At 37.4% G+C, this 10,786-nt stretch overlaps 1 protein-coding gene across 2 annotated transcripts; it reads right to left on the bottom strand.

Annotated features, from left to right (window-relative positions):
- Positions 1-233: 233 nt before the first annotated feature.
- gorasp1b (golgi reassembly stacking protein 1b) lies at positions 234-10,348 on the bottom strand. Of its 2 annotated transcripts, XM_079862506.1 has the most exons (9): positions 10,253-10,348; positions 9,250-9,330; positions 8,852-9,055; positions 8,106-8,192; positions 7,868-7,998; positions 6,545-6,665; positions 5,378-5,465; positions 3,377-3,484; positions 234-3,296 (listed from the first exon to the last, which is right to left on the bottom strand). In XM_079862506.1, exons 1-9 carry the CDS (start codon positions 10,331-10,333, stop codon positions 3,160-3,162), a joined length of 1,038 nt encoding a protein of 345 aa, XP_079718632.1. In that variant the 5' UTR covers positions 10,334-10,348; the 3' UTR covers positions 234-3,159. The 2 variants fall into 2 exon arrangements, with proteins under 2 accessions (XP_079718632.1, XP_079718633.1); XM_079862507.1 differs by lacking the exon at positions 9,250-9,330.
- Between the last annotated feature and the right edge of the window lie 438 nt (positions 10,349-10,786).

Raw genomic sequence — 10,786 nt, 5'->3', positions numbered from 1 at the left:
TTCTCTTTAATCTTGACACTTCTGCACCAACCTTTATTTTTATTTTTTTTTACATTTAAACGGTGTACTGTGTGTGTGTGTGTGTGTATATATATATATATATATATATATATATATAGAGAGAGAGAGAGAGAGAGAGAGAGAGAGAGAGAGAGAGAGAATTTCTGAGTATTTCACAATCTGCTCAGTTACTGGGATTTTCACGCACAACCATTTCTAGGGTTTACAAAGAATGGTGTGAAAAGGGAAAAACATCCAGTATGCGGCAGTCCTGTGGGCGAAAATGCCTTGTTGATGCTAGCGGTCAGAGGAGAATGGGCCGACTGATTCAAGCTGATAGAAGAGCAACTTTGACTGAAATAACCACTCGTTACAACCGAGGTATGCAGCAAAGCATTTGTGAAGCCACAACACGCACAACCTTGAGGCGGATGGGCTACAACAGCAGAAGACCCCACCGGGTACCACTCATCTCCACTACAAATAGGAAAAAGAGGCTACAATTTGCACGAGCTCACCAAAATTGGACAGTTGAAGACTGGAAACATGTTGCCTGGTCTGATGAGTCTCGATTTCTGTTGAGACATTCAGATGGTAGAGTCAGAATTTGGCGTAAACAGAATGAGAACATGGATCCATCATGCCTTGTTACCACTGTGCAGGCTGGTGGTGGTGGTGTAATGGTGTGGGGGATGTTTTCTTGGCACACTTTAGGCCCCTTAGTGCCAATTGGGCATCGTTTAAATGCCACGGCCTACCTGAGCATTGTTTCTGACCATGTCCATCCCTTTATGACCACCATGTACCCAGTGTCCTTTTTTTTTTTTTTGAACATGAACATTTTTAGTGTTTTCTTGTAAACGTACTCCAATAATATTTAACCTTTTTTACAGCGTAACTAGAGAGGATTTGGTGCAGTTAAAGTGTTTTCATTTTTCTGTTTGCAAGACCTTTTAAAAGCATAATTAATTAAGCGCTCAAGGAGAAACCGAGTTTAATAGACGTTAAATGTCATAAAATTATGCATCGTGCAAAAGCTTGGACAAATTTTTTCAGGCTTTTGGGGAAGAAGACTCGGATTCCCCAGCTACTCATGTCTGTCACTTCTGTCAGTGTAATGATGACATTGTGCTAAATCTTCTGTTGACACACACAATTAGCTGATGAACATCGAAGGCTCTCATATTGCATACAGTAATCCGCTCATTATTAAACAGATAAGCGTGATCCTTTAAAACAGGTTCAAGGGCACAACAGTTTCCCAGTGTCCTGCTGCCCTCAAACGCCCGTGTTTCTCCAGCCCAGTGTGGAAATCACCATTCTTCACTGCACTTTTAGCTCAGAGAGCTTTGGGACGACATGTTGTGACTCAATTTAGATCAGGTCTGCCGGACTGTCGATGAGCTGCATATATGTGTCTTTGTGTGTGTGTGTGTGTGTGTGTGTGTATATAGTGCTATGCATAAGTTTAGACACCCATGCTAAAGTTGACTAAAAAGAGGAATAAAAAATCATATTTTGGAAATTGAACTTAATGCCTTAATTTAAAAAATGAGGAAAAATCCAACCTTTAAGGACACCAATTTTCTTTGTGAATGAATAATGTATCGTAAATAAATAAATGTTCTTCCTTAAAATACAGGGTGCATAAGTTTGGACACCCCTATGTTAAATTCCCATAGAGGCAGGCAGATTTTTATTTTTAAGTATTTTTTTTTATTTATTTTTTTAGGATACTATGCATCCTGATAAAGTTCCCTTGGCCTTTGGAATTAAAATAGCCCCACATCATCACATAGCCTTCACCATACCTAGAGATTGGCATGGAGTACTTTCCATAAGATCATCTCTCAATGCAAATCAAACTAGCTATTAGGCTAACTGAAATAAAACCATGCCAATCTCTAGGTATGGTGAAGGCTATGTGATGATGTGGGGCTATTTTAATTAAAACTTATGCATAGCACTGTGTATATATATATATATATGGGTCATTGACAAATAAGGTTTTTAAAAGTGTAAAAAAATAGAATGGAGATATAACTATATTTGAAACCATTTTTTTAGTTTACCTAGGTGTTAACAATAAGATTTTGTGGTTTGTACAATCAATTAACACTGTTTTTTGTCATTTTTTACAAGGTGGAAAAAATAAGTCATTCGGTTTAACCACTGATTTGAAAGTTAAAAGCTGATTTGACATTGATGTTGAGATAGTATATAGTGTGTACCACAGAAGAAATATTAAAACAAATGATCACTGATCTCATAAATGTAATCATTTATTGGACTACTCTAAACACTCCAACATATTCAAGTAAAACATTGCACAGGGAAAGGAGAAAAGGGGAAATGTAAAAAAAAAAGAGCCTTATCTGCTTTATATTTGTATTATTGTAGTAATTTACTATATCGGTTTTACCGAATGACCTTTTGACACTTCAAAATCTTTAAAATACCTTTATATGTAGTAAAATATAATTAAAACCTTTTGGATTCAGTAAAAGAGATCAAGTTGTACTACCTTACATACTTTGGATGTTATATATTTGTTTTTTTATTATCATTAAGGCCTTTGGACAAAAAAAATGACCCGTCACGTCATTGACCCATATATCGTATATGTATATTCAGAAACATTCAGTCAACAACATTTAATGGATTTGTGTTCAACACATTCATGACAGTGAGCTCCAGCCGCTTTCCTGAGATATTACTGTATTACAGGGAATCACCACTGAAAATAATGAACATTACAGTAAAGTAATTTAACTTTAAAGTGCAATTGTGTTGTGAAAATAATGTCACAATGCAAAACGCTATTCTTTAAACAGGCTAGCTTAATATCTAATACATGTATAATATATATATATATGTGTGTGTGTGCGTTGTGTATGTGTGACATTTTATGATATTCACGTTAGTAGTTTCTCAATATTTTATAAAGCAGGAGTTTATATGTGTGCAAACAGAAATGACACACTCACTGCGGCACTTTAAAGCATCTTTTCTGTGCAATCTTGCATGTCGGCGCTCTACAATTACAGTAAATAGATTTAGAGAAGTTCTCCGGTTCTTCAATAGAATTTCTCAATTCTATCACAGCAGGAAAAACTCGAGCCCTCGCGACCCTCTCCTGAAAGCGTGCGTCTCTGATGCTCAGGTGAGGGCTTTCTGTGCGGATGTTAAACCCTCGTCGTCCTTCAGCTCCAGGTTAAAGGTCACCGCTGGCGTTTGGACACCACAGACTCCTGAATCGTCCTGAACCGAGATCATCACGCTGTCTTCAGAGCGACCTTCGTGAGGGAATGATGTGGCACGTGAGGAGAGACGATATGAAGACTAAGATCATTTACTTTGGTTTTTTGATGCTTACTCAAAGCAGACATGTCCTCACTGTTGCAGACTCCATCATCATCATCATCGTCCACAATCACAGAGGAAGAGCGTGCGGAGAGATCCACAGCTGTCGTCTCACACGTGTCTGCCAACAAAAACTGCTTTCGTAAAGTTTTGATGTGTTCATATTCTGCTTAAAGATTCATCTAAACGAAAGATTTTTGCTGTTTTCTACCGTATGAGCTTGTTCTGATTATCTTTATCATGTGAGATGAATCTGTATGATTTGAAGTGGTTTATGATTATGACAGGGTTCGTACAAGGTGCTTAAAATACTTGAATTTGACTCTTTGAAAAGTGTAGGTCCTGGAAAACTCTTGAAAAAAGCCATATTTATGAAAAGCACTTGAATTATTGAAAGACAATATATGTGAAATTAGTGTTTAAAGGAGACATATCATGCTTTTAAATCGTTCCTTTTAACATATAAATCATACATTTGTGGTCTATATAAAGCGGTACTGCAATGCTTGGGTCTGAATTCCTCATTATTATAGCTCCACAGGCCCCTTTTCTACCCCTTTTCTGATGTGCGTCTGAGAGCAACTCGTTTTGGTGCGGTCTCTTTAAATACAATTGAGACACTTCATACCCCGCCCCCTCTCCAGGATGCAGAGGTGACACTCGGTTCAACTCCACCCCGTTCGGCCATTTTTGTAGTTTAATAGCAGAGATACGATTATCTAGCGGCACAGAAACGTTTTATTCACACGTTATTAACAAAATGTCAAGACTTGTCCAGCCAGCCTTACATGTTCGAGCCAGAGTCGGAGCCGGAGCGAGATGAAAATGAAGACGACGAACCTGCAGAACAACGTCTTCATATGGATGTATCGCAATGGTGTGTTACTGTATTTACACACGAAACTTTGGTCTTCCGACCTTTTACCACCGTGTTGATTTATTTTGATTAATATGTGCGAGGGAGAGAGAGCAAGACAACGTCTAGTTTGGAGACGGTGTCTTGTTTACACTTTCGCCTGGCTCCGAAGAGAGAGAGAGTGCGTGCGCGCGACCGGGTCTCTCTCTCTCTGCTCGTTCTTTCAGTTAAACATGCGCCCTGTCACAAGCGCGGCAGTTCATCTACATTAGACGGTGTAATGAAGCGTGTGGGTTACTACATCCAACAACCGATCATTTTAACTTACCCTCTCGTAACTTCTGCATCTTTTAGCTTGGACTACAAAATTGCAGCGAGAAATAAAAATGGCGGATTGCTCGAAGTGTTGAGCCGGGAGTCGATGTCCTTATTTGGCAGTTCCGCTGCAAATACTGTGACGTTATAGTTCAAAAAACGTCATAGATAACAGAAAAATCTGAACAGGTTGAAAAATAAGGCCAAAATAGAATATAAAGATATCAACGAAGCACCTGAAGAGAATAATTTCAACTTTTCTGTACTTCTAAAATATGTACACTCCAAATATACAACAAAATGCATTTAAGGGCTAAAAAAGTGGATTTAGCATGATATGTCCCCTTTAATTTGATTGATAAAACAATCTTTTCACACAGAATGAACGCTGCACCCGTCTGATATAGATATAGAGGCATTTCGCATGGCTATGAGTGTGATATTGCTCATATAAATATGCAAGAATATGATTCAGCTTTTATTCTTCAGGTCAATCATATATTCATGTGGGGAAAATCAGATTTAATAAGGAAAGCGATATCTTTTCATAGTATCCTTTCAATGGTTAAAGTTACCAGTCATTGCATCTGCTTTACTTGATTTGTACCATTTTGTTTTATTGTGTTACTTGTGTCATCTATTTACCTTTTTTAGAATTTGAAAGATAATATAGATATTGTTTGATAAGTGAGATCTCTGATTGAAGTCCTTGAAAACCAAAATGTAGTGCTTGAAAGTCCTGGAATTTCGTGTTACAGTGTCTGTACGAACCCGGTGATGATTATCTTTATCATGTGAGATAAATCTGTATGATTTGAAGTGGTTTATGATTATCTGACCCACCTGGAGATGGAGATGAAGCTTCAGACGTGTCCCGAGCGAATACTTCACCAGCATCTTCAGTCACGTCACGCTCATTATCTAACAATGACTGGAATAAGACTGAATTAAAACTCCACTGACAAACATTATTTCACCTTTCATTTTGAATGTAGAGCTTTATACAATACTATTGAAGCTGATGTTTTCACTGATTTGTTTCTCACAATTCAGATTTTTTTTTCTCAGAATTGTGGGTTATATACTCGGAATTGTGAGAAAAAAAGTCAGAATTGTGAGTTTATATAATCGTAATTCGGACTTTGTCAGAATTGTGGAGTAAAAAATGTAAGGCTTGTGAGTTGACAGTAACAATTAACTTTTTTAATTGGAAGTTTATATCTCAAAATTAAGACTTTTCCCGCAAAAAGAGATAAAAGTCAGTTTATAACTCGTAATTGCAAGAAAACGTCAGAATTGTGAGTTCATATTCATAGTTCTAAATTTTGTACGAATTGTGAATTTTTTCAGAAATGTTAAGTCATATTTATCTTTTTTAATTGCAAGTTTATTTCGCAAAAAGAGAAAAAAGTCAGAATTGCAAGTTATAAAACTCTCAATTGCAAGAAAATGTCAGAATTGTGAGTTATAAACTTGTGACTGTGAGAAAAAAAGTCAGAATTGTGAGTTTTTATTTTTCATAATTCGGACTGTCAGAATTGTGAAATAATTTTGGAAATGTGAGGTAAGTCACAACCTTTTTTATTTGTGAGTTTATATCTCAAAATTCTGACTTTTTCTTGCAGCTCACAATTACAAGAAAATGTAAGAATTGTGAGTTTATATTTAGCAATTTTCCTCAGACTTGTGAGGTCTAAACTTGCTTAGTTTAGATGTAAAAATTTGTACTTTTTCTCACAAAACAAAAAGTAAATTGCGAGTTATAAAATCACAATTGCCAGAAAATGTCAGAATTGTGAGATAAATGACCTTTTTCTTTTTTATTCTGTGGCAGAAACAAGCTTCTATACAACACAGATATGATGGGGAATCTTATCAACGTATTTTGTCTCGACATTACACAAGGAAATATAAAAGTTAAAGCCATAATTGTCCTAAAGATGATTTTCTTTTCATTTTTGAGTGAAATGTGACCTGGAGATGTTTCCTGTGAGATGTCTGTGCTTCTACCTTAGACCAGCGTTTGTCCTCTGGGTTTTTAGATGTTGCAGATGCATTCTGGTATAGATCTGATGTGAACGGGCGCATGGGGATTCGATGCAGGTACCCAAACCCCACGCCACAACCAAGACTGAGAACACACAAACAGGACACACACGAGAACAAATACATGTTGTTTAAAGTGCCCCTATTATGCTTTTTTGGGATATTGTCTTTCATGTAGTGTGTAATAAATCTGTTTGTGAAGGTTAAAGGTCTGCAAAGTTTCAAAGATAAAGTTATCGTCTCCCAAAGCTAAGACTCGATTCTGAACTGCCTGAAGCGAGTCGTCTAATTCCAGTCTTACTTCCTGTTCGAACCAAGTAGGTTTGTATCTAATTTGCATAATGCCGGTCTATGGTTTTGATTGGCTGCCGGCGAACAGCGTCTCTTTGCCCCTCAAACACTGTAGTTTATCTGAGACTGGAAGAGTTTGGTTCGTGTTGTTCGTGTCGAGAAGACGCTGTTTTCTGCTGACAAAGCAAATCCACTTTGATGAGATTGATACGGTAAAACCCACGCCATCGTCACTGTTCGTATCAAGAGCTGAGATTCAGATATGATCATGAGCGTTTGCTTTCTGACCAATCACAACAGACTGGATCATCTGACCAATCAGAGTAGACCAATCACAACAGACTGGATCATCTGACCAATCAGAGTAGACCAATCACAACAGACTGGATCATCTGACCAATCAGAGTAGACCAATCACAACAGACTGGGCCATCTGACCAATCAGAGTAGACCAATCACAACAGACTGGGCCATCTGACCAATCAGAGTAGACCAATCACAACAGACTGGATCATCTGACCAATCAGAGTAGACCAATCACAACAGACTGGGCCATCTGACCAATCAGAGTAGACCAATCACAACAGACTGGATCATCTGACCAATCAGAGTAGACCTATTACAACAGACTGGGCTATTTGACCAATCAGAGCAGAGTAGACCAATCACAACAGACTGGATCATCTGACCAATCAGGTCAGAGATGCTCTCGGAAAGGCGGGGTTTAGAGAGACTGAATCTGCAAACGAACCGTTTCCGGCGCTGTGAGAAAAGAGCTGATGTTGCAGTGGATATTATGATAATACGAAAGTGTTTTTTGACCTTGGATGCATGTAAACCTGTCGTAGGAGACTCGTTTAAAATAGAACCTTTAAAATAGCATAATAGTTCTATGATTATTAAGTGCTTTCAAAGTAATGCACAATGAAAAAGCATCATTTGGACTGTATTGTGAATGTATTAATTGACTTTAGGCAGTTTTGCTGATGGACGTACCTTCCCTCTCCGCCCCACGCTCCATTAGGAGTGATCATCACTTCCCTACAGCGGTCACAGCGTGTGTTATACACCAGCAGCTTCAGCGCTTTCCCCTCAGACGCCTCGATCAGCGAAAAGAAATCCTCCGACTGCAAAAATGAACGTGTGATTTCACATCAACTTTGCATTCATATTCAAATGCAGTGTTTCAGTTCTGCACCAAACAGGCTTCGGTCGGCTGATAAACAAATCTTACTTCCTGCAACACCTGATCTGCGCCAACAATGTAATCTGAATAAGGCTTCAGTCCCGCCAGTTCAGCGGGTGAGTTCGCTTCCACATCCTGAAACAACATTAGACTAAGTCAATTAAAACCAATTAAACACACAATGGCCTGGGAAAATAAACATACAGCGCTGTCTAAATGTCTTAGTCACCATGAATATTGCAGTTTATTCTAAATTTATCTGTGCACATCATTATTATTATTATTATTTTTAATCATGTTCCAGGTAATCTTGAATCAGAATAACTTTCCAAGGAAAAAACCTTTAAATATGTCATTTTGGTGATCAACGATGAGTTTTAAGGAATAAAATGATTGACTACAGGGGGACTAGATAACATAAACTAAGAATAAACAGCATTTATTCATCTTTGATCATTAATCTCAACATTTACTAATACATTTTAAAGATCAAATGTGCTATCTTTTAAATTAAGTACACACAATGTAAACTAACATGCATTTTCTATTAACTAGCATTAATAATAATAATCATTAATAAATGCTGTAAAATATATATTGCTCATTGTTAGTTTGTGAGTTAATGCATTAATGAATGTTAATAAATGAGACCTTAATATAAAGTGTTACTGTATTTTTTAAACAATTTAGTTTATTATTAATTATTAAATAAGACAAAAAATAATTTTCAATAGGGGTCTGAGACTTTTGGACTCTACTGATTTAATGGCTTTTTAAAATCTTTTTTAGCTCACCAGCACATGCCAGACGTTGTGATTGGCCCCTTGGAAAGTGCAGAACCGCACGCTGGCTCCCAGTAAACCCTGACCGCCCCACATGTTACTGGGAACGACCTCCAGCTCTCGGATCCTCATCACTTTACTGCTGTAAACCTCCAGCTTCACCGGCTTCTCCACGTTAGCCTTCAGGAGGTCCTTCAGCGTGCTGCTTTCTTTATTCTGATAACACACACACACACACACACACACACACACACGCTTTAGGCGCTCAGTTTGACATCAGAGCGTACAGTATGCTAGGAGTTCTTCAGATTATCATCATCATCATTATGATTTGTGACTTCTGGTTCTGACTCATCATTTTTAGTGTGACGCATCTGAAATGGTCAGAGATTTAGGAGTTTAGATCTCACCAGTCTGGTGTGTCCAATAGACAAAATAAAATCAAAGAAGGGCTCCAGACCGGCTCGTTCTGCTGGAGAATTCTCCTGGATCTGGGAATTAAAGTGGAATATTATGGAAGAAAGCACATGATGGTTGTGTAAATCATAATTATGACGAAAATGACACTCATAAGTAGGGATGCACCAATATGAACATTTAGGTCGATACCGATAACCGATAATTCTTTACATTTGAAAGCCGATAACCGATATATTGGCTGATAAATCTAAATCCAAATTTTTTTATATATTTTGAGAGTCTGATTACAAAAACAAAAGTCTCACCATTAAAAGCCGTGTCCCAAGCACTCAATTATAATGTTCTCATTATAATTTTATGTAGCTTAATATGTCAGACTTGCGTTGCACATGTCGCACTTAAATGTATTTTCCTTTTTTTAAGTTATTCCAATCATATTTCAATCAATTCAAAACCATCATGTATAACAGTGCACATCTGAAGTGTCTCAGCTGAAGGAAATAATACATTATTTATCGGCTTTAATATATCAGCCAAATTGTCATATAGGGCCGATACCGATATGGTGGCCAATATATCGTGCATCCCTACTTATAAGTCGAAGTCATAATTATAAGATCAGTCAAAATCTTGTCATACTTATGAACAAGAGATTAAAAAAATCAAAATTATGACAAACAAAAGTTATATTTGAATTTGCCATATTTTGGAACTGATCCAGAAAGATCTTGGTAATCTTTTTAAAGGAAAATCCTATAGGATTTTAAGACCCCTATTTTTCCCAAGTGACAATATTCCGATAATTACTCTAATAAACACAGAATTCGAGGAAACCTTTACACATCCCTAGATTTTGGATTTTTAAATTCTGTGACACTATAAAACACGCTTGACAAACCTTAAGGTCATATGTTATTTACTTTATCAAACCTGATTCCTCGATGTCTAACTAAATGCAATACTGACTAAAACAGCTGTTCATGTCGCACTCACCGCGTGCACGTGATACCCGCTCTCTGCAGCAAACACGCTCTGGATCAAACCCATCATGAACTGCGACGTACGAACAACCATCCTACTACAGCGAAGCGAAGCTCATGAATATTGATTAGTACATGAGGACGTTGCCTAGTAACCTTCCTGAAGTTAATCGTTAATATTCATTAAGATGACTGCTTTTAGCCAATCAACGTAGACTTCTGTCTGCGCGACTCGTGACGTCAAGCCTTCGCCATAGTAGGATTCGTCCGTTCGCTTTTCTTTCTTTTTCTTTTCTTTTTACTTTTTCTATTTAACTCAAACATTAACGAGACGAAAACGGATAAGGATACAAATAAAGTGAAATAAAACAACACCACGATTTGTAAATTCGACACCGTAGTGTTGTTTAAACAGACGTGAGTAATCAATCTTTGAAGATCGCTAGGAATCGATAACATAGGCGGCGGTATCTGTGTTTGATTATTATTCCTGTGCAGGTGTCTAGCAACGGCAAGTTTTCCGTTATTTTAAATCACAGGTGCTGTT

The sequence above is a fragment of the Squalius cephalus genome, assembly GCF_949319135.1.
Source record: "Squalius cephalus genome assembly, chromosome: 25".
Lineage (NCBI taxonomy): Eukaryota > Metazoa > Chordata > Actinopteri > Cypriniformes > Leuciscidae > Squalius > Squalius cephalus.
The sequence above is the reverse complement of the archived record's forward strand: the minus strand, read 5'-3'. Positions and strand labels throughout refer to the sequence as shown.

Coding starts and splice junctions, on each gene's coding strand:
- gorasp1b (XM_079862506.1), bottom strand. CDS start 10,333: ATGGTTGTTCGTACGTCGCAGTTCATGATGGGTTTGATCCAGAGCGTG. Junction 8,193..8,851: donor ACAACGTCTGGCATGTGCTG/GTGAGCTAAAAA, acceptor ATGTTGTTTCAG/GATGTGGAAGCGAACTCACC. Junction 3,297..3,376: donor TGAGGACATGTCTGCTTTGA/GTAAGCATCAAA, acceptor TCCCTCACGAAG/GTCGCTCTGAAGACAGCGTG.